Source organism: Anguilla anguilla, chromosome 8, assembly GCF_013347855.1.
Source record: "Anguilla anguilla isolate fAngAng1 chromosome 8, fAngAng1.pri, whole genome shotgun sequence".
Classification (NCBI taxonomy): Eukaryota; Metazoa; Chordata; class Actinopteri; order Anguilliformes; family Anguillidae; genus Anguilla; species Anguilla anguilla.
Genome location: NC_049208.1, coordinates 46,816,228 through 46,840,365, shown reverse-complemented (window position 1 = coordinate 46,840,365; position 24,138 = coordinate 46,816,228). Strand labels below are relative to the sequence as shown.

General features: G+C 47.1%; 1 protein-coding gene across 1 annotated transcript in view; it reads right to left on the bottom strand.

The window, feature by feature from the left end:
- Positions 1-1,112: 1,112 nt before the first annotated feature.
- The window catches only part of LOC118234264 (brevican core protein-like), a 32,067-nt gene continuing 9,041 nt past the window's right edge, over positions 1,113-24,138 (bottom strand). The window contains exons 2-14 of the mRNA XM_035430683.1: positions 19,227-19,309; positions 17,624-17,995; positions 16,748-16,922; positions 15,909-16,036; positions 15,146-15,439; positions 13,248-14,441; positions 11,454-12,377; positions 8,822-8,929; positions 6,711-6,869; positions 6,167-6,249; positions 5,284-5,428; positions 4,044-4,226; positions 1,113-2,876 (exon numbers count right to left, since the gene is read on the bottom strand). Of these exons, the coding sequence (XP_035286574.1) occupies positions 2,749-2,876; positions 4,044-4,226; positions 5,284-5,428; positions 6,167-6,249; positions 6,711-6,869; positions 8,822-8,929; positions 11,454-12,377; positions 13,248-14,441; positions 15,146-15,439; positions 15,909-16,036; positions 16,748-16,922; positions 17,624-17,995; positions 19,227-19,302 (3,969 nt within the window). The 5' untranslated portion in view covers positions 19,303-19,309 and the 3' untranslated portion in view covers positions 1,113-2,748. The remainder of the gene's footprint in view (positions 2,877-4,043; positions 4,227-5,283; positions 5,429-6,166; positions 6,250-6,710; positions 6,870-8,821; positions 8,930-11,453; positions 12,378-13,247; positions 14,442-15,145; positions 15,440-15,908; positions 16,037-16,747; positions 16,923-17,623; positions 17,996-19,226; positions 19,310-24,138) is intronic.

The window sequence follows — 24,138 nt, the reverse complement described above, 5'->3', positions numbered from 1 at the left end:
TACAGGGTCCAAGTTAAACTACGCGGTCGTTCCCTGCACTTGGAACTGTACTTCCCTCTAGGGTTTCCAGCACACTTATTCCTGGTTATGGTTATACACTTTGTTGTACGTCGCTCTGGATAAGAGCGTCTGCCAAATACCTGTAATGTAATGTAAAAGGCCATTTTTACCTGATTAGTTTGTAATGTCAAGAATGCTCAGCTTAATTAAAAAGCACTGCCGCACGTGTATCGACAGTATCACATTTCATGGGAAAATAGGCTACTTTTATAATCGTAATCAGTACCATTATAACAAAATGCTTGATATCACTGTTGAATCTAATCGGTCATACAACAAACCACATGACTCTACCCTGGACCGCGGTCAGATTTCTATGCATTTATTTTATAGAGGGAAAGCAACATTACTTAATGGCTGCATCTCCATCTAGTGGTGAAACATCGTCACTACAGCATTTGCTCACTCAGCGGAAATTCGGCGGGTTCGAGGCACAACCGTTAAAATAACAGGCTGACCTATAGCAGCTGAGAGTGTCCAAGTGTTGCCACCCACACCGACAGCAGGCACAACGTTAAAGGTCACTGTTGGTCTAAAATACTAACGGCTGCTCTGAGACAGCATCATAGATTCAGATCTACAAGTGAGAAGCATTTGATACTGTTATTTCTTAAGTTGACATCAGACCTGGGTCAAATACGTATTTGTTTTGCATTTCAATACTTTTCTACGCTTCACTGATCTTGTCTGGTGTATTGTAACCAATGAAATACTCTCAATAAGTGCAAACCCCTTCTGGTCATATTGGCTGGGTCAATTACACCAGACAAGATCACTAGAGCACAGAAAAGTATTTGAATCCAAATCAAATATGTATTTGACCAAGGTCTGGTAGACATCAGAGCAGGTCCTAGACATAGGCTACATAGAGCTGTTGCCAAGGGGCCATTAGCCTAGATGTGCCCATGATAGTCAGTGGAGTGGCAACCCAAGACCCCCCCCCCCCCCCCTCCCCATTTTAAATGTTGGCCTTTTAGAAATGGAGATCACAATGGAGACACAGAGTTGGAAATGACTGAGGCAAACCACAAAGAACTGGAAAAGACAAGCCGTACCGAGAGACCATTATGTTTTTATTCAAATACAATTCTAAAACATTCTTGTTTAATTAATTTAAAATGACATTCGTTGCAGATTTATGTTGAAATCAGGTTGGCTTTTTTGAGAAACAAAAGTTTTTTGTTTTTTTTGAAAACACTGTGTTTATGTACAAATACAAAGGCTTATTCAAATGTTAACTGTGTCAATGACAGCCCCTGACGTTAGGTTAAGGCAGCTGAACGTTGTTACTTAATTCTACGAAACTTTATTACAACATAAAGCTTTCCCATAGAACCGTGTCAGTAAGATTATTCTGTTTTTCAGAAAGTGCATGGGTAAATTCGTGAATTAAACTGGAAAAGGCTAACGTTTCATCAATGGTTCTCAGTACTAAAAGAAATGTTATGTGTGCAGTAAAAGGCTGGAAACAAAGAGTTTTAGAAATTTGTCTTCAGAAATACAGAGTGCTTTAGAAAAAACTGCTTTGGAGTTGCAAGCCATCATTAACCCTGCCTGATGACATCACATCCTGACTGCTCCCCCACTCCAATCTCGACAGTAGATCGGTTGCTGACAGTGACAGTGTGGAGGGGCGGGGTCCTTAAACATCGTAATGGGCTTGACTAACATTTGCTGTCAATGACCAACTTTTACAAATCACTCAAAAAAACTTTCTCCACCCACTCCCAGGTTGCTATAGTTGCGTAATACATGAAAGATAACAAGGATGAAAGAGCTCCGCCCATTTTGTGGTTGGCCGAAGCCTCAGTCTCCCACATCCAGCTGTTGCTTGTTGATTTGCATTGCCCCGCCCAAAGCTCACCACCGAGCTCCGAATATGGAAGCAGCCAATCAGAGGAGGAGGATCGGTGAGGAGCGGTGTGGGGACTGGGGAGAATCCAGACCCCTTTCTGTGATGGAGCCAGGACCCCGGGACAGCGAACACCCTAAAATTTCGGGAAGTGAGCGGAAGGACCCACCCACCCAGAGGAGGGGTGTTTCACACCAGGGGCGTAAGCCAAAAAGGTGCTGGTGTCGGTGCAGGATTTTGTTCTAGCCCAGCACTAAGACACCTGATTTTACTTGTAGGTATCATGGTCTTGACTGAAGACCATGATCAGTTAATTAGTTGAAACAGGTGTCTAAAACAGAAACCAGCGCCCACACCGGCCCTTTTTGGATAAGATTGGACGCCCTTGTTTTACACCCACAAGTTACATGGGACTGGCCAGAGAATCGAAAAGGTAAAAAAAAAAAAGAAAACACAAATTCGTAATCCATTTCTCGTGTCTTCCTTTATTTCATTTTAGGTGACACCCAACGCATTGGCTCTTGAATTTTTCATGGGTGTGCGACAAGGCAAGAGTCAAAATGTCAGGTGTCGGCTAAAATGAAATATTGTGATTCCTTTTCTCTTAACCTGGACCAGTGAGTGCACGTATCCTACTAAAGCATTTGGGTGGAGTTCTGTTGCGTCTTTAACCTGGTTGGAGGATCGAAAATGCTCAGTGCTAAGAAACATACAGTCGCTCCTCGATATCAAGTGAAGGCCCAGCTCTACGATAGGTCCAGTGGGTGGGGGTGTGGGAGGGGCTCGGGGTAGGGGAGGGGCTTAAAGGGAGAGAAGAGAGGGGAGTGAGTGGGGCTTCAAAAATTCCACTTGATGTCCCAGAACCGGAGTGTGGCCTTCTCGGTGGCGGTCCCCTGGATGACCCCTTCTTCTTTTTCGACGGGGAGGGCGGCGCCCTGCTCTCCCTCCACTGTGCTGGCGGGGTCTGGAAGCAAAGCGGACCCAGACTCACGCTGTTAAGGCCCCACCGCCACAGCCTCCATCTCAGGGGCACATAATACATACGTACACACGCTTCTGCATTCTGTGTGCCCCGCTCAGCTGATTGGCTGCAGATAAGCGTCACATGCTGCAGTAAACCAGACCACATATGGGCAGAGCCTTTCCACTTCATGAAGAGCGGAGCTTCCAGTCTGCAGGACTTTGGTATCTGGTAAGACAACTCCATAATCCTCACTCTCCCACCCTGACCAATCACCTTCCTTTCCTGACCTCTCTGGTATGCTAACACAATGCATACCAGGCAGCCATGTCTGTCAGGGCCACATGTTGTGTTTCAAACCATACTTGTGTTCTATATAGCGTGTATAGCAGGAGCTTAAGTAAAACGGTCATGTGATCAAGTGTGTTCCAAAATGAAGAACGCAACAAGGCTAGAATGTGAGATTTTACCAGGACGTCTCTTCATGTTCTTGGAAGGACTAAAAAAACAAAGTGTGCTTTGAAGCAGACTTTTCCATGCTTTCCCTTCCCAGCAGCCATTGCATTTTCTGCTCTATATTTGAGGGCAAATAATAGTTTTTTACTCAGCCAAGAAAATGGATGATAGAAAGCAGGAGGATTCTGTGTACAAGTCTAAGTATATTTTATTAATGTATTTTTGTACTGTCGACGTGTTCCCTGCTAAGGTATGAGGTCAGTAGTGGTGATGTCTAAGTACAAATACATTTCAAACTGAAATGCAAAGTGTACAAAGTGTAGTCTTGTAAGTGCACCTGGACGCATGTTCTTACAAGAACTCAAAAAGACAGAATGCAAGTATACAGTTTGGAACACAGCCACTAACTCTACAGACTGCTGGTGACAGAATATTTCAGTGGAATACAACAGCACAGAACAATCACTGAGCAATGCGCCACCAATATTGTGCCTGACCACAACCCCATAATGAATATCAACAAGGCTTGGCCACACCCCTTAATTAATATTCAAACAATGCCTCAGATTGTAACGGCTTACTCTGAACAGCAGGGGAGACATGAATGTTCAGTGTTGGGAGTGCAGAGTTGAGTATCTTGTGGGTCTACAGAATCTGCACTGGACTTTCCGTAAGTTCTGGATGGACTTTAACCCCGCCCTCCCCCTCTCTCACCTTGGAGACACTGTATCTGTGGCTCCTCCCACTTGCCGCTGGGCAGGCACCGGATGACGGGGTAGTGCCTCTGCAGGAAGCCATCGGCGCAGTAGTAGCGCACCACAGAGCTGGTCTCGTAGCGCGAGCGGAGCTTCCCAAACATCCTGGCACTGGGGACCACGGGCGGCTCGCTACAGAAAGCTGCTCGGAGACACAGGGTAACCGTGACGACTGCTGGGACCATTGGCAGCCATAACACCCCAAGACCTGGCAATTTTTTTTTTTGTCCCTTGTAGAGGACATGAGTCGCTGGTCATAAGAGTCTCTATTCTAAAGAATAGTAATAGTCTACTATGCTGAAACCAACACTACAAGAAACATTAAATGAAAAAAAATTTAAAAAATGTTTTTTTACTGTGACTTCCTTTTATTTACACGTAGGTAAAAAAACAATTAAAACACTAAAAACTTTTTTTCTGCCAGGTTTCAGTAAGATAAACAGAGAGCATGAAAACCTGTGGATAGAACAAAGAAGTAGACAAAAAATCATGGGGAAGCATTCAGTTGGACATACTAGAGTGATCTGCTTGTCCAACCAATACTATCCCTGGGGGGGTTCTCTGTCCCACAGGCTCTCACACAAATCACGTATCCACAAATCCATCATCTGTGTATCTTATCGTATGCATGGTACTGGAGTGTATTAGCGTTGCCCTGTAGCAATAGAAGGACTGCAGGGTATTAGCATTGCCCTGTAGCAGGGGCAGCACTGGAGTGTATTAGCATTGCCCTGTAGCAGGGGCAGCACTGGAGTGTATTAGCATTGCCCTGTAGCAGGGGTAGTACTGGAGGGTATTAGCATTGCCCTGTAGCAGGGGCAGTACTGGAGTGTATTAGCATTGCCCTGTAGCAGGAGCAGCACTGGAGTGTATTAGCATTGCCCTGTAGCAGGGGTAGTACTGGAGTGTATTAATACTGCACTGTAGCAGTAGCAGTATTGGAGTGTATTAGCATTTCCCTGTAGCAGGAGCAGTACTGGAGTGTATTAGCATTGCCCTGTAGAAGTAGTAGAACTGGAGTGTATTTGCATTGCTCTGTAGCAGAAGCAGTACAGGAGTGTATTAGCATTGCCCTGTAGCAGTAGTAGTACTGGAGTGTGTTCACATTGCTCTGTAGCAGTAGCAGTACAGGAGTGTATTAGCATAGCCCTGTAGGTAGGCAGTGCTGCAGGGGTGTACGTGGGGCAGGCGGTACGCACAGGTGCCCTTCTTGCAGGTGTAGGACAGGTGGTAGTTGCAGGGCACGTCGCTCCAGCGCCCCCCCTCGTGCCACACCATCACCACACAATCTTCTCCCGACAGGAAGTAACTATCCGGCTGGCCCCTGTACCAGTTCTCATAGAGCTGACAGAGGAAGAGACATTAGTTTATGGCTACTACTACTACTACTTCTCCTACTACTACTACTGCTACTACTACTACTTCTACTACTACTACTACTACAACTACTGCTACTACTTCTACTACTGTCACTATTACTAGTACTACTGCTACTACTACTACTACTACTATTAGTGCTACTACTACTACTACTGCTGCTACTACTACTAGTACTACTACTGCTACTACTGCAACTCCTACCTGTCCATTTAGTGCTACTACTGCCACTACTATTACTACGAGCAGCACTACTGCTACTACTTCTACTGCTGTAGCTACTGCTACTACTACTGCTACTTGTACTATTGTCACTATTACTACTATTACTTCTACTACTATTACTACTATAACTAATACCATTACTACTACTACTACTACTACTACTTCTGCTACTACTACTAGTACTACTTCCTGTGCTATTAGTGCTACTACTGCCACTACTACTACTGTTGCTACTATGACCAGTGCTACTGCTACTACTGCTACTGCTGTAGCTACTGCTACTACTGCTACTACTACTACTACTAACAAAAAACAAATAATAATAATAACAACAATAATAATAATCATTGTCATAACATTAAAAATCATCACATTTTTACAAAAACAAGAATAACAATTTTAAAAATGGCCGACCTTAACTCAGGCTTAAAGTCAAAGATAAGGGTTAAGTTCACTGCAGCTGTACTGAGTTTAACTCACCACAGGGTTTCCATCAGACCAGCGAAAGTCCCCTTCGATGGTTTTGTCATTCAGACCGGTCCACTGATACTCTTTGTAGTTATCTAAGAGGTGAAGGAAAGGGTGAGATTGGGTTTGAGTTGGGGAGGTACTGTGGTATTGGGGTTATTGACATCAACCTCTACAGCTAACCACCGCATTACCTGCTTACACTGCAGCTGCATTCGTCAGGAAACAACGTTTTCAAAAAAAGGAACGATGGGAAAGTATTCAGTTGGCCATGCCAAGCTCACATTGTGTCAATGGCCCCTAACAACTGACTGGCAGAGTCCGAATCAGCACACTTGCCTACTATTGAGTATACACATTGTATCCAACTTGCATGCAACTTGTATACTCAACACTAGGCAAGTGCGCTGATTTGGACACGGCCCTTATTTTAAAATCCCCGGCACGTCCAACCTAGAGCCGTCCCTGGAGTTTGCTGGCTCACAGAGAGCTTGTTTTAATGGTGGAGGAATAAAGGGGGGGCGGGGGGGAAGGAGCGAGGAGGCGCGGGATGTACCGTTGATGAAGTACTGCTCCTCGGGGGTCATGACGGAGACCAGGTGACCCCCGGACATGCGGCAGTGCTGCTCGGCCACCTCCCAGCTCTTCCGGTTGGAGAAGTGCTTGTAGCAGAAGCCCTGGAACTTCTCCCAGCCTGCCTCACACTGCTCCAAATCTGAGAGAGAGAGAGGGAGAGGGAGAGAGAGAAAGAGAGCAAGAGAGAGAGCAAGGGGAGAGAGAGAGAGAGAGAGAGAGTAGTGTGCATGTTAGGATAGGCCTATACTTGTCTGTACACCATATGTCTAGATTTATGTTTATGTTCTCAATTGTATATGTTCTTTTCTGTGCTTTGGCAATATAATAAATATCTTGTCATGCCAATAAAGCATTTTGCATTTTAATTTGAGATAGAGACAGTTAGAGAGAGAAAGAGAGAGAGAGAGAGAGAGAGAGAGAGGGAGAGAGAAAGAGAAAGGAGAAAGAGACTGAGGGAATGGGAGAGCTAGAGAGGTAGAAAAAGAGGGAGTGAGAGGTATGACTGAGAAGGAAAGTGACGGAAAGAAATAGGGTGAAAGAAGAAGGGAAGAAGCGGAAGATTAACAAGGAGAGGAACTGAAAGGACAGGGGAGAGGTGGAGGGAAAGAAAGTGGACATGAAAGAAAGACACTGAATTAAATAAAGAGAGAGAGAGAGAGAGAGGCCAAGGGAAGTTTGTTTTAATCATCACCCTGCCAATAAAGTTAATTTGCTCATATGGAGTTAAAACAGCATCACCACCACTGACTGACACAGGAAGTTAAAATGATAACACAGGAAGTAATATGAATGGTGAGAAGGACCCCGTTGTCTGTGGGTCAAGCTTACATCTGTGATTCTGGTGCACGTGTGTGTATCAGTTAGATATATTTAGTCGGAAATGACACACAATCTTGTCATTTACCCAAATTAGTTATCTGCCTTTAATTACACAGTGAAGCTTTCTCAGTTGTTCCTCAGCGCTACTTGCTTCCAGTTTTAATTAACTTGCCCTGCAGCCAGGATCTATTTCCCCTTCTCTGCAAAAGCACTTTGTGCTCTGGAAGCAAGAGTAAACCGCAACCATAAAAGGGATAAACTTAAGCCAGAGGGTGTCTTTTGAAAATACAGGAAGGCCTTTCGGTAGGGGTCCTGCACTGTGCTAGACCCACATAAAGAATTAGATACGCTGGAGTGACACCCGTACAATATTGATCACTCTTTGATCTCCTTCGCCAAGACTCTTCCTGCACCAGTCCGATCAACGACTCATCGTCTGAATGCCAGCTTTGCTCTGTTCTGTCTGGTTTTGTGTCGCCTCGTTCGAAGCTCAGCTGCAGGTCGGGCACGTTGGGCCTCATTCACAAAACATGCATACGATCACATTCGATCGTAAACTGCGCGTAAGAACGTTTCTAAGAACATTTTGACATTAATCTTTTTAAAAAATCTATACTTATTTAAGGCCGTTTCCTTATGCTAATCACATGAACAGGATTGCCCATTAAATTTACAGTTAGCATTCATCATCTCATACGCCTGGGATATGCACAAAAACAAATGTCTGCACATGTGTCATGAATCCCATATTAGTTTTTCGTAGAAACATTTTTAAGAACAAAACTAAGAATAATTTAAGAAAAGTTTTGTCAATGAGGCCCATTGTGAGGAAGGTTCCAGTACATTCAGACTTTAGCCAGCAAGAAACCCTTTATTGTTTAAGTTCTCCGCATCAGAAATGGAATACTCTGCAATAAATTGCACATGTGCGAACCTTTTTGATAATATAATGAAACTTATGAGCACCATTATTTAAGAAATGCTTATTTGCCCATATAATGTGCAGAGTTGCAATACCCCAAATATACATTTTATTTCAATATATTTCGAATATATTCCATTTCTGTTAATGCTGGTTAGCTGTTCCTGAAAAATATTTATTTTTAAAAACAGATTATGATCCATTTTATGTGCTCCTAGACCTTAAAATACACTTTTTTGTATTTATGCACGTTACACGATGTAAAGAGGATACCCAAATGCCACGGGGAGGTAAGGTGGACTTTTTTTCAAGCGAGAGAAACGTCCAGAGAAACGTCATCACACCCTTACCCTTATGACAGAAGTCTCCTCCGTACGTGGGCAGACAAAGGCACTTGGCATACCCTCCTTCCTCCACGCAGGTACCCCCGTTGGCACAGGGGCTGGCCACACAGGCATCTAAAACACAGCACACAATGGGCAATGCTGGCAACGCTAGGTGGGGCGGGCGGCTTGGTCGCGGGCTAGACTTTTGAGCAACGGAAAAACAGCGAAGGCGCCTCGCCGAGTTTACGGCGTGGTGCGTGAGATAAACCGACGCATACAAACCAACACAACCGGGACTGTGCGGGCGACAAGGTTCCGGAAGGCCGCTTCCGAGTTCCACGACTCCTTGCGTTACCTTGTACCCCACATAAATTTCCTCGTACACCAAGTAGGCCTACTTGCCTTTGAAAAGTCGCCATTTTGGCTCAGAGGTGCAGCATTTAATGCTTTAGCACTAAGACGTTCCGAAAACTTGTGAAGTAAATTGTGACATGCAATAGAGAATCTACTGAATATTTTTATGAACTGATAATAATCGAGTAAAAAATCAGTTATGTATGGTATTCACTGTTAAATTATGATGTTCAATTAATCTCTTATGCACTTTGTAGATTTTGCTGCGTGATACATTTCATTTCGGATTAATTATGAATTCTATCAGCTTTTCGATTAAAACTGATTGAAAAAATGTACCTGTGACCAGCAGCTATTCGCAATGCAGAAAATTAGCTTTAATGCCACAGCCCAGCATTTTTGCATGAGTGTGCAACTGTGTGCCAGCAGATGGAGACATTTGTCTACGGAGAACATTGCAGAAGATTTGTACGGGAAAAAAAACCTGGAAAATGTCTTTTTTTGCATTTGACTTTCACCTTTAATGTTGTCCTCTAGAAGCATTCCAGTCCATTGAGTCATTGTGCAAATATTCCTTCAAATGTGCATCGTGGCTTAGAGCATCAAATCAAGGTCACGTCTCTTCATTACAAAATGGACAAAATATAAAGTCTATCCATTATATATGTTATATATGTAAAAAATAATCTCCTACAAGATAACTGCCATAATCCAGCAGCTAATATCATGATTATATAGCTAATATACACAGAAACAGCCCAAACCTCACAAAATATTCCATGTTCTTAGGCAGGTGATGCAAATCCTGCTGTTCATGTTTTTTTTTTTATTTACAGAAATGTCATCCATTTCTGCTGGCAGCCAAAGGGGCATGGCAGTTACCTTGCAGGGCTGAAGCTACCTCTTACCCGAACATGCTAGAAAGTGCACAGCTGACCATTTATTTTCATAAAAACAGGCTTTATGTTTGTCAAACTCTCTACAAAGAAAAATCTTCTTTTTTCCACATAGGAGTTGATAAGATTTCTAAACAGGCATTGAAGAACATAGAAAACATTTTCACAGGAGAGCTCTTTTAGAAAATGAAAAGGAATTTGATATAGTCTATGGTAATTAACACATTTTCTTCAAATGCTATTCTTTCTCTGCAATACAGAAAAAAAAGCACTGCAAATACACGTGGCTATCAGCTATCAAAACTTGGAACTTACAAGTGTTGTGGAGGATTTAGACACGTTTCACTATCAATTGAGGGCATCCATACGTTATTATTCAGCAGTTCTACAGCATAAAGTTTTTTTAGTGTAGAGTTTAGTATCTTTTTCATACCAGTGACATCACAATGATTTCTGTCAGTAATCATAAAAACTCCAAAGTGGGAAACAGCATCACCTTCTGTTTGGATTCCCACCCAGCTGCTTGGGGTCCATTAGTGATGAATGTAATACTGGAACAGGTGATTGCCAAAACAATGGCACCAGTTTATAGCGTGAAAGAAACTGTCAGTTTAATCATGTATATTTGAATAAAACGACAACTTAATAAATAAATCTATGTAATAAATAAATCTAACTAGAAACTCAATATTGTGTTATACTCTGTAGCTGGTTACCATATTTGGCTGTGGGCTGGGGTGGATAGATAATTTATTTAATTGGAGCTTGTCAGTATTTGTATTACTAATTGATAATGAAATTAATTTTCTTCTTTTCGAACAGTTACAGGAATGTCTGGTTCTCCATTCTAAAACAAACAGGACATGGAGCTGAACAGAGGCAGGCATAGGATAAGAGGGCATCCTGTCTCACAGAAAAATTTGAGGTGGGGCGGGGGAGGGGGGGGGGTACAGGCAAAAAAAAAAAAACAATATCATTGTTCCTTTTTCACAGAAACCACTGGTCCGAAAAATCGAGTACTTCACAGAAGTCACGGCTCTAAAAAAAAAAAAGCACAAAACAAAAAACAAACAAACAAACAAACAAAAACAACAGCAAGAGACTGATTTGTCTGACAAACGATTTAGTGGAGTCGTCCCTCATTTCAGTACCCGGGGGGAGGCCACACAGGAAGGGGATTGTTTGTGGGCGGGGTTGAGCTGAGGGGGCAGGCAGTGAACCAGACTGGAAGATACACACATAGTAGAAGCGAGGGTTGGAGGGGGGTTGTTGAGTGGGGATGGGTGAAAGTGGGGGGAGGGGGAGGAGCGGGGGGTTGGATTTTTAGGTAGTACTTTTTTAGTGCGTCATCAGGTCGAGAAGGAACAGGAGGTTGGTTAGCATGGTTAGCGTGGCGCAGACGTTACCTGAGAGGCTCCGCCCCCTCCCCACCGCCGCCCTCTCATTCGGCAGGCTGGCGAGGGTGGGCGGCTGGGTGGGGGGTAACTCGCGCTGGGCCTGCTCCGTGCCCACCGTGGGGGACCGGTCCTCAAAAACGTCCTTCTCTGGGCCGGCCGTTTCCGCGAGAGGCCGCCCCTCGGTGGCGGGGGGGCTGCTGGGCTCTACAGACTCGGTGGTGGGCGGGGCCTCGAGCTCAGCCGAGGATTCTGGGACGTGCTCCCGGACGACCACGTCCTCGCCGCCGGGGCGGTCGTCTCCGCTGTAGTCCAGCTCGGACCGGGACTCCTGGGGGGCGGTGGTGGAGGGGCGGAGCCCCCAGCTGGAGGTCTGCGATTCGTCGGGAAGGAGGGTCACCTCTGACTCGAGAGGCGCGGCCTCTGTGCCGAAATCGTGTCCGCTCTCCTCGTCCCGGTCGGAGGCGTCGTCGACGTCGGCAGTCACGATTGCGGTCGCGGTCGCGGTCGCGGGCATGTCAGTGACCGCGAAGGCCAGCATGGAGGAAGCTGTGGTCAGGTACTGGTTTTCCCGGTCGGAGGTGACGGTGGCGGTGCGCCTGTACCCCGGGTCGGGCGCAGGTGTTTCGGACGCCTCGGGGGACGGGACTGGGGTTGCTGTAGACAGGTACGGGGAGCCCGTCGCCTCTGCGGTGGTCGCCCCGTCCCCGGACCCTGGCTGCGTTTCGAGCGGGACGTCCTGTTCCTCCAGCTCCGCCTCCTCCGGGACCACGGTCCGCGGCTCCCCCCAGGGCGTGGTCGGGCCGGGGGTGTGGAAGGGGACGGACGGGGTGCTGAGCAGGGTGATCGTGACTCCCTCGGGCTGGGCCTCCTCTCGCATCTCGGACACCGTCTCCACGGCAATGACACCCGGGTGCTCCTGGGCGGAGTCTCCCTCTGTGGGGGCGGAGACACATATAGTTTCTACGGAAACGGATTCATCTCCTATGCCATTTTAAAGACTGTTTCATTAACTTCCATTGCATGCAGGCCGTTTTGCATTTGTACTGCTACTTTTTAACTGTGCTTGGTTTTATAATATATTTTTTTCTTTTAGTAAACCTGTATGCTCACTTCCTGTCGTTAATCCTGATTGACTCTCTCTCTCTTCCGATGTCCTACTTCAGCGAAGAAGTAGAGCGAGCCGTCCCAGTGTTACTGTTAAATGGTGCGTTTCCCTCCGTTCATGTAGGGCGATCAGTAATGCTGACTGGAAGATTGCCTTTGAACGGGCCGCACGTACAGCAGAGTGGAACCACTTTCATCAATAATCGACCCTGTTTTGTCTCATCCCAAGAGACGCAAAACTGTGCTCTGATAAACACTTCTCACTTCTCCCATTCTTTAATAAATCTTTAATAAATTCTTTGATACATTTTGGCCAGGGCTCCCTTGAAAAGGAGATTAATATCTCAGTCCGACTTGCCGGGATGAATAAAGGGCTAAACACACATAATGAGTGTGTTAGTGCAGTATTTTATGCTTCTATGTTTTTCTTTTTGTTTGGGCAGAGAGGTGAGAGGTGAAAATGCCGAATGCGCATATCTGAAATATTCAGAATGTAAGACCGTTAAAAAGGCAATCTTCCAAGCAGTTGGTAGCACTAGAAAATTCTCAATGGTGTTAATTGTACCCGAGAGAAAATGCCGGAAAATGTGATGGTGAATTGGGTCCAACTCTGCCCCCCAAACCCCCCCCCGCCCCCCCACGAAGCTTCGCAGAGATCCACCACTGCTTCCACCCCCCCTACAGAGATGCATACTCTACCTGTGGACGTGTCTGAGGGCCCGGTCTGTGCTGAAATATGGACCTGGTCGTGGGGACCGTATGAGGCCGTGCTTAGGGGGCCCCGGGTGACACGGTCAGCGTCCAGCTCTTCCCGATGGGCCACTGCCACCTCCCACGGGTCCTCGGGTCCAGGGCCGAATTCTCCGGAACCTTCCGTGGCGGAGTCAACAGAGAGGGTCTCTCTGTCGGGCGTTAGGGTGGACCGGGTCAGGGGTGTGTTCGGGTCCCGGTCCTCGCCCGGCCGGGCGGTCGACGCGGAGGTCTCCTCCACCCTTCCCGCCAGGCCCTCTCTGGACGTTCCGCGCCCGCTCCCGATGGGGTTGGGGGTTGTTGTGGCGACGACCCCCGACGTACTCCCCTCCTGTTCCTGCACAGCCCCTCCGGACACGTTGAGATGGGGCCCCGCAGGTTCGATGGACTCCGGGTTGGTCTCCGGCATGGGCTGGTAGTGCTTGGAGCCATCGGACAGTCTGCTGTCCGGGGTCCAGGGAGTAGGTTTCGGGTGCGTGTCTGGCGTGGGGTGCTCCTGCTCGTGGTCTTGGCCCAGAGGCTCACCAGATTCCAGGTTCGTCTCCGGCATGGGTTGGTAATGCCCGTGGTTTTTTATTACAGGTTCACTGGACTCCAGGCTGGTTGCCAGCGTGGGATGATAATGTTCGTGGTCTTTAGTCGAAGGCTCACTGGACTCCCTATTTGTGACGGGCACGGGGTGATGGTGCTTAGGATTTTTGGTGGAAGACTCCTCAGACTCCTGGTCGGTCTCTGCCGTTGGCTGGTAATGCTTTGGGTTGCCAGGTTTTTCGTGTGGGATAACCGGCCTGCCAGATTTCGGGGTCACCACCGTGGCGGGTTTCCATGTGAGCCGGGGGTCCTGGGCAGGGGAGGCCGGGGTGACGGGGGTCTGGAGGTCAACGGGGAAGGGGTGCCCACCCCGAGAGGCGGCGGCGGTGGTGGTGCGAGGCTCGTTCCCGACCTCCTGCCGTCCCCTCTCCCGCCCCCCGAAAACGGGGAAGGACTCCAGAGCGCCCTGGACCTCGCTCTCCACCTCCTCGCTCACCTCCCCCAGGCTGATCTCCTCCAGGGGCTCCATCAGGGTCACGATGTCCTGCCCCAGGTCCTCCGGCTCCGTGGCCAGGTAGTCCATGGGGGCGTCCGTGTGGGGGTTCCCGTTACCTGCACAGGTGAGCAAACTACCCTGAATGGAGCTTCCTCATCAGACTGGGGTAAAATAATCATTCAACCCTGTCGTTACTTGTACAGGTGAGCAAACTACCCTGAATGGAGCTTCCTCATCAGACTGGGGTAAAATAATCATTCCACCCTGTTAGAAAACCAGAGTCCCTGCATAGTACTGACAACTTCAACAAAACCACATATTTCCACTATTATTCTGAAATCATTCAGAAATAGAATGATTGTGTGTGCTTTGGTTGGCTACATATTTCAGTTAAAATAACACTGGGCGATTTGTTGTGCACTGAACAAAAGGCACATTTCTCCTAACTCATTGTTGCTCTGGATCAGGGCTGCCCAACCCTCTTCCTGTAGGTTTCCTCTCCAACTCTAACAAAGCACACCTCATTCATCCATCAACCAGAGATAGATAGCTAGAGTCAGTTGTGCCAAAGCAGCCCTGAGATAGATATAGACAATGACCAACAGTCTCATTCCAGCCAATTAAACTTCTCATTTTTAGGCCACTACCACAATAGCCAACAGAATAAATCCCAGCCAATGAAACCAATCTTTCTCTGATCCCTCCCACCAAGACCAACAGTCGAATCCCAGCCAATGAAACCTCTATTTTTCTAGCCCCTCCCGCAATGACCAACAGTCTAATCCCAGCCAATAAACCTCTTTTTTCTGACCCCTCCCACCTCTGAAGCAGAAGGCGTCGTGACGGGTGTGGGGCTCGGGGAAGCCGGTCTGGTTGGCGTGGCGATAGACGGTCTTGACCCCGGGCTGGGATCCACCACAGCGCTCCCTGGGGGCAACGATGGGGTAGCGCACGCTGCCGTCCGCCAGCCAGCCGGGGCTGCAGTGGTCCAGGCCGTCGTTCCAGGCCGCGTACAGCTGGCCCGTGGTGGCCAGCTCCGCCCCCGACGCCCGGCAGAACAGCTCTGCCTCCTCCAGCGTGAGGCGCTGTGGGGTCGAGACGTGGAACACCTCACCTGCAGGATGGACAGATGGATGGACGGACGGACAGAATTTAATTCATTGAATGTTTTTTCTTTATACTTCATTGATTGTACTGTGTTTGTCAATAGTTGTCAATAGTCTCTTAAACTGCTAGAAAGGTCAAAGGCAATTTTTCCACTTGTTTGGACAATAAAGCATTCTATTCTATTTTATAATACCTTATTCTATTCTATTCTATAATACCTTATTCTATTCTATTATAGTCTATTCTATTCTATAATACCTTATTCTATTCTATTCTATTCTATAGCACCTTATTCTATTCTATTCTATTCTATAGTACCTATTCTATTATATTCTATTCTATTCTATAGTACCTTAGTCTATTCTATTCTATTCTATTCTATTCTATAGTACCTTATTCTGTTCTATTCTATTCTATTCTATAACACCTTATAAGTTTCTGAAACTAGAGGACACACAAAGGAGCGAACACATTACCATCAATGTTCTCCACATAGCAGTACACATCAAACAGCTCTTCTGGGTACTGCGTCCCATAGTTCCTCACTCCTGGGAACCCGTCCATGTCACCATAGCAACCCTCGCGGGGGGTTTGGATGGGGTATCTGCAAGTGCAGAGATAGAGAGAGAGAGATAGAGAGAGATATATGTAGAGAGAGAAAGAGTGTGAATGAATGAATGAGTGGGGGAAGGCAAGTGAGAGAAAGAGAGGGAGAAAAGCGGGATGGAGGGAGAAAGACGGTTAAAAAATGGAGAGAAAGGAAGAGAAATGGTGAGTGAGGGAATGAGAAAGAGAGTGATAGGAAGCAATAGAAAGAGAGATATAGAGAGGGATAGGTCAAGGAAAAAAGAGAGAGGGAAAGAGAGATAGAGAGACAGAGATAAAGAGAAGAGTACCACTAAGCAGTTGTAGATTGAGCTCAGGCACCTCCAGCTGATTTCAATCAGACAGTCTCTACTCATCAGCACACAATAACAAATGAGCAAGAGCAAGACTCTGTTTGACATCTCAGTGACATTTCAATGACACTACTATGATGTCACCGACACATGCACGGCTGCATGTGACCTGTCTGACCTCCAGGCAATCTGTGCTGCAGTTCCATCATCCGCACATGTTGCTGTGTGTCCCAAACGGAATGTGCATGTTCTTAACATGATATTTAACATGTATTCACACCCGTGCAGTTCCACTCCACTGGCCTGCAGTACTGAACTCACCTGATATTTAATGCATATTTAAACCTGATACAGATCCACAGGCCTGCAGTACTGAACTCACCTAATATTTCACACATATTCACACCTGGACTCACCTGACGGTCTGGTCGGAGAGCCAGCCGGCGTCGCACTGCTCGTAGCCGCTGTCATAGGCTGCCAGGAGCTGTTCGGGTGTGGCCATGTGCGCCCCGATCCCCTCGCAGGCCAGCCGGGCGTCCGCGAAAGAGAAGGCGTAGCGGCCGGAAGCATGGCGGTAATGGAACACCACACCTGTTTACATGCACACGTGAACAACACCACACCTGTTTACAACACCATACCTGTGTACATGCACACACGTGAACACATCACACCTGTTTACACGCACACACGTGAACACATCACACCTGTTTACACACACACGTGAACACATCACACCTGTTTACACACACACACACACGTGAACACATCACACCTGTTTACACACACACACACACACGTGAACACATCACACCTGTTTACACACACATGCGTGAACAACCTCCTCGTGCATGTAAACAGGTATGGTGTTGTTTACACTTGTGCGTGTAAACAGGTATAGTGTTGTTCACACTTGTGCGTGTAAACAGGTGTGATACCTGTTTACACGCACACACGCCTGAACAACACCATACCTGTTTACATGCACACGCGTGAGCAACACCACACCTGTATACACACGCACGTGTGAACAACATTATACCTGTTTACACGCACACACGTGAACAACACCATACCTGTTTACATGCACACACGCCTGAACAACACCATACCTGTTTCCATGCAGGAGGAGGTCAGACCCCACAACCCCCCCCCCCCCCCACTCTTGCCAGTTACCTTTGACCTTGACCTGCAGGAGGAGGTCAGACCCCACAACCGCCCCCACCCTTGCCAGTTACCTTTGACCTTGACCTGTACAAGAAGGTCAGACCCCCCCCCCCCTTGCCGGTTACCTTTGACCTTGACCTGCACGAGGTCGTGTGCGTCCTCCAGACCCTGCTGAACCTCGCAGCGGTAGAAGCCCGTGTCGTTGTGGCGGAGGTCGAGGAGGTGCAGGGTGAGGTCGCCGCGGTGGGATGCGTAGCGGGGGAGCGAGGCGCGCTCCCTGTAGGCCTCGCTGATCTTCACCCGCTCGCCCCGGGCCACCAGGATCTCCGTCTCCCGACCGGCGGTCAGGATGCTCCACTTGAACCGCGGAGCGACCGGGGACGAGCGACCCAGCGCACGGGGCGGGGACGCCAGGCACGGGAGGGTCAGAGACCCCCCCAGGGTGGCCGCGGGGCGCGGGGATTTGGGGATGGTCACTCGCAGGACCCCTGTGTCTTCTGGAGGGGGCGGGACGGGGGGAGAAGAACAAGAGAGGGAGGGCAAAAGTATGTCGGAGAGAGAGAGATGGAGAAGGGGAGATAATGCCAGAAAGAATGATGGAATGAGGCAGAATGAAAGCAAAAGGACATGAGAGAAAGAAGGTGAATGAGAGAGGGTGGGTGGGGGGGTGTAAGAAGTAATAAAGGAGAGAGAATCAAAGAAAGGGAGAAGAATATAAGAATGGCCAAATAAAAGAGAGAGTACATTTTATAGATTATTCCTCTGTATTAATGTTTACACAGATTACTGTAAGAACAGACATATCTAAAAATGTATTTCCTGAATAATGCTGCTTCAGCTTCAATGCGTGCGGGTGTGTGTCTGTGTGTGAGTGTGTGTGTGTGTGTGCGTGTGTGTGTGTGTGGGTGTCTGTGTGTGCGTGTGTGTGTGTGTGTGGGTGCGTGTGTGTGCGTGTGTCTATGTGAGAGAGAGACAGAAAGAGAGAGAAATCCCACATCCTGGGTTTTTCTTGTACGATCTTGCATGTTGACCGACAGGCCTTGGAAAGTAGCCATCACCATTTTTTTTGTTCTACACCGCGTGTCCGAGCTCGGCCGCGCGGAGCCGTGAGCTCACGCCCGAGGCCCTGATGGAGGGGCGGCGGTTTTGAGGACAGAAATAGACTCTCGCTGTAACAGATTGTCCAGCTGATGCCCACGTCATCAGTCCGGCTGTGTGGCTTTCGCTACTGCAGCTGCCGGAGGGAACTGGTAATCTACAGACCCGACTCTTTAAACTCCCCACAGTATGAGTCAGCCAAAAAAAATGCACCGAATACGGTTACTTACAGTTATTTTTATTACATTAAAAATAATACTAAGAATTAGAATAAGAAAAAAGTAAAATTAGTACTGAAAAAGAATGAAAAAAAACTTAAAATTAAGATGAAAAGTTACTGAATACAGTTACTTGCAGTAAATTTTTATTACATTAAAAGTAATACTAAGAATTAGAATAAGAAAAAAGTAAAATTAGTACTGAATAAGAATAAAAACAACTTTAAATTAAGATAATAATAAATAAAAAGCTTAAAATGGACAACATTAAGATTAAGAATAATACTGTACATGTATAAGATTAATAATAAGAATAAAATAAGAATAATACTAGAATAAATAAGACATTTTTGAGATTAAGATGAAGAATCTGTATTTAAATGGGAGGGCGGTAAGGAGTAGGGGGTCCTACCTGCTCCTTGTCCCAGGTTCAAAGGGGACGCATGGATTAGGGGACAGAGAGCACACAGGAACAACAACAGAGTCATTTCACATCTGCAAGAAGAGAGAGAGAGAGAGAGAGAGAGAAGAGGAACAGAGAGAGAGAGATTAGAGATGACTGCAAAATATTAGATCAATGGGAAAATTAATGAGTGAGATGGACAGAGATAAAACGTGTCAAAGAGATCAATCGAGAAGGGGGAGGGGCTTCTGATAAGAGTAGGGTGGAGTAGAGAAGAAGGGATGTAAATGTACCTAACAGGGGGAGGAATATCGAGAGAGGGAGACACTGACGGAGGTAGAGGATCCAGGCAGGAGAACATCCGAAAAATGAACAGGGGCAGTGCAGGAGATGAGGGGGGAGAGAGGTGGACCTCAGCCAGACAAATGAACTCCCGTTCAGAAACATGCCATTAACCCTCTGAAGAGTAGGTTTTTTCTGGAGTAGTTTTTTCCAAAATCCTAAGTCAGCGTTCTAGAACTCCACTGCTTTCAGTTGCCAGTAGTGAGCGTTACATTAGCATTGGAATGTTCAGTTGAGAACATTCTAATCGCATATCTGTGATCTCACAGCCTAAAGGGTTGAAAGACAGGCTTACAGCAGTTTCCTCAGAGTAGGAGTGCTGATCTAGGATCAGGCGTACCCCGTCCTCATCCTAAGCTTCCCCGTCGTGAGCCGAAAGGCAAAACTGATCTCAGACCAGCACTCAGAGAAATTTTCTGAATACAGGCTGAGTTCTACATCAGCATACCCCCCAGCTAGTGACAGGATAGTAAGCCCTTGCTATGTATGTTTTAAAGATGCATCTGCTTTGTTCACACCATTTGCTTTAGCACAGCACTATGACACCTGGTTCACCTAATTAACTACTCACGGTCTTTAATCAAAACCTTAATTAGAATCAGGTGTCGTAGTGCTGGGCTAAAACAAAAACCTTCACCCACATCGGCCCCTTTTCGAATAAGACTGGACACCCCTGGTTTGAACAGGTGTACAATACATATAATTTATATTACAAACACTGTGTGGGAAACAATTGGCTCATATGCACCTTTTTAAAAACAGAATGTGGCCTCTAGGGGCGACATAGCTCAGGAGGTAAGACCGATTGTCTGGCAGTCGGAGGGTTGCCGGTTCAAACCCTGCCCTGGGCGTGTCGAAGTGTCCTTGAGCAAGACACCTAATCCCTAACTGCTCTGGCGAATGAGAGGCATCAATTGTAAAGCGCTTTGGATAAAAGCGCTATATAAATGCAGTCCATTTTACCATGCCTCTGGGAAACAGTAGTCAAGGATTAGAGCGTTCTAGAATGTGTCAGACAAATCCTCTCCATGCCCCAATTGGTGATTGGCCAATTCGAATAGCCAATGGGAGGCCGAGGACAAGCCGCAAGGTTGCATTAGAAGAGCGAGGTAGGGAGGCTGCTAGCTACCAGGCCTAGGGGAGTTGGCTCTGATTGCAGCAGCGTTTTGTAATAACAGGTGCTTCTCAGTTCTTCTGACACTGATGTTGATCTTGGCGTCCTCACAGCCACTCGGGAACGGAGACACCTGACGACAGCGTTATTATTCAGACCTGAGCTGACTGCTGGCGTGAACACCCTACGCCCCTGTTACTCTAATCACGGCTCTCAGGGTCCAGGAACTGCTGGTGTTCCACCCCCCCCTTAACCTGGGAGTCAGGTGTGAAGACAGTCTGGCCAATCGGTAGCACTTACTGTTCAGTAAATTACCTGGGGGATAAGAAAACCAGGACCGGATTTGGATTTGAGGTCCAGATTTGAGTATCCATGCTCTACGCGGTCGTTTAGGGCAGGGGTGTCAAAATGAATTCCCAGGGGGCTGTAGTACCTGCGGGTTTTTGTGGTTTTTCTTTCAATCAGTTGCCAGTTAAGGCCTTGAGAACAAGCTGTGGTAACACTTTGGGGCCACAACCCCACTCTTGTTTAGGGCCACCAAAACCCTGAGGCCGGGTCAGGACCCCCTAAACCAATATCTCACCCCCCCCCCCCACCCCCCCCCCCCCCCAACAGTGGCCGGGGTGAAGCCGACGCGGTCAGATGCTTGGCAAAATGACCGAACGGGGCCGTCCAGTGCGCCACCGCTGTGCCGCGCTGTTGTGCTGATGTGGCGGAGGCGCCGACGGCGAGGACGCGCTCAACATGTTCAGAAACGGAAAAACAACGGAGCCCGGTGTTTGAGAGAGAGGAGAGAGAGAGAGGGGGGGGGGGGGTGGGAGAATGAGGGCTTTTCAGAGACAGCACACTCCCACAGCATCTGAGAAAACTGTCTGTGTGAGTGTGAATTCATGTCTTGCTGTCTTTGTGTGCACATGTGTGCTATGCAAGAGTGTGTGTGTCTGTGAGCACCCTGTGTTCACTGTGTGTGTCTGCTGGTCTCTGTGATTGAGTGTTTGTGAGTGTGCCTCTGTTCTGCTTTCTGTGTCTATGCACACGAGAGTGTGTGTATGTGTGTGTGTGTGTGCGGGTATGAGTGTGTGTGAGTGTGTGTGTGTGGGTATGAGTGTGTGGTTGTCCTTGCGTTTGCTTGTGTGTGTATGTGTGTGTGTGGGTATGAGTGCGTATGTGTGCGTTTGTGTGTGTGTGAGTGTGTGTGTGTGGGTATGAGTGCGTGTGTGTGCGTTTGTGTGTGTGTGTGTGCGGGTTTGTGTGTGTGTGTGGGTATGAGTGTGTGTGTGTGTATGTGTGGGTATGAGTGTGTGTGTGTGTATGTGTGGGTATGAGTGCGTGTGTGTGCGTTTGTGTGTGTGTGTGTGTGCGGGTTTGTGTGTGTGTGTGGGTATGAGTGTGTGTGTGTGTATGTGTGGGTATGAGTGTGTGTGTGTATATGTGTGGGTATGAGTGCGTGTGTGTATATGTGTGGGTATGAGTGCGTGTGTGTGGGTATGAGTGTGTGTGTGTGTATGTGTGGGTATGAGTGTGTGTGTGTATATGTGTGGGTATGAGTGTGTGTGTGTGTGTATGCGTGGGTATGAGTGTGTGTGTGTGTATGTGTGGGTATGAGTGCGTGTGTGTGCGTTTGTGTGTGTGTGTGTGTGCGGGTTTGTGTGTGTGTGTGGGTATGAGTGTGTGTGTGTGTATGTGTGGGTATGAGTGTGTGTGTGTATATGTGTGGGTATGAGTGCGTGTGTGTGCGGGTTTGTGTGTGTGTGTGGGTATGAGTGTGTGTGTGTGTATGTGTGGGTATGAGTGTGTGTGTGTGTATGTGTGGGTATGAGTGCGTGTGTGTATATGTGTGGGTATGAGTGCGTGTGTGTGCGTTTGTGTGTGTGTGTGTGTGTGTGTGTGTGTGTGTGTGAATAGCCCAGCTGGCCTGACTCAGGCTTTTGGAGTCGGAGCCTGTGATCAGAATCCTGATGCCCGCCTCTTGTTTAACCCGTCTGCGGAGCCCCGCCCACACCGGCCTACGTTTGCCCGGCGGGACCAGCGCACGGAGACTTCCGTTGCTAAGGGGGGGGGGGGGTCTTTTGACCGGTCGAGGTGGGGAGGCGGACGCATGAAAGGCAGATTTCCCCCCGGAGGTGCCGGGGCCCAGAGGCCGCGCGGAGAGTTGAGCGGCGGAAGGTCCCGGAAGGAGCGCTGGGTCCGGGTCTTTCCCAGGTTTACGTGCAAAATAAAGACGTTTGAAATGAACTGCGCTGAGCCGAAATGCGTCGCCAGTCCAGATAATGTGTACCACTCCTTACATTAATGAAATACACTGTGATGTATTTACAATATGTGTAAGTTTCTGGGAAATACGATGCATATGTTTTTCACCGCAATGTTTTGGCATATATTTCAGTACATTGTAGTATATTCCATAAATGACTGCACTGATCCCAGTGACATCTTCAGCCCCGATCTGCAAAGAAATCCCTTAAAGAAATGTAAAATGCAGCAATGTATTGCAAATATGTGGAGGTTTTGAGATATTTCACAGCAAAATATTTATATATATGTATTTTTAAATATATTTATATATTACAATTAATATATTTTATAACCTGAAAGCTCTGTCTTATTCCAAAGTTACAGTGCACTGGAACAGTTTTGTGAAACCATTATTGTGGGTAATTATGTGAAAAATCTATTTTTTAGGTTCTTTTTGTTTAATAATGTTTTTCTTTTTCTAAATGAGGCAAGTCGGAGTTGGCTGGTTGCATTTAACATTCACCGCTCGATCGCTGCAGACAAAAAGAGTCGGATCCGGGATCTTTCATGTGTTTTACGAGCGCATTCAGAAGCAACCGGAAACCAGCGAGAGGACGGTAAGGAAAGCAGGATGCGAGTCGCTGCCGCTTAACCACCTCGTTTGTTTGATTTTTGAGAGGGGAGATGAGGAACCGTCGTTTGAATAGCACAGAGGAGAGCTGGAGCCGTTTAAGAGGGAAAAGAACGGTAACAGGCGAACACGCAGTGGGAAATTTTAATGATACCATCATGGCTATAAATGGATTGGTAATTATGGTTACGGCTTGAAGGCAAAAAGTAATTGCTTTGATGACAGTTAAGGAAATGTTCGCCAGATGTTTTTTTTTTTTTTTCTTCATTTTCATATGCAGCCCTTCTCAGGGAAGGAGGATCACAACTAAAGTCACACCACAGTACAAACTCTTGTCCTGTCCTGGCAAATAACAAGGCCACTTCAGAAGAGTACATATGTGTATATGTGTGCGCGAACACCGAGAGAGCGAAAGAGAGAGAGATGGAGAGCGCAAGTCTGTGCATAGGTGTACTTCAAAGGATCATAAGCACATGTGATTTTTGGAGCAGAGGAGTTTTTCTATTTTATAAAACATAAATCTGTCTGTCCAAGAGCAATTACCAGAGAAGTGGTGCAATTTTTAATTCCAGTTCTCATATTGCAGAACCTAACTTTTA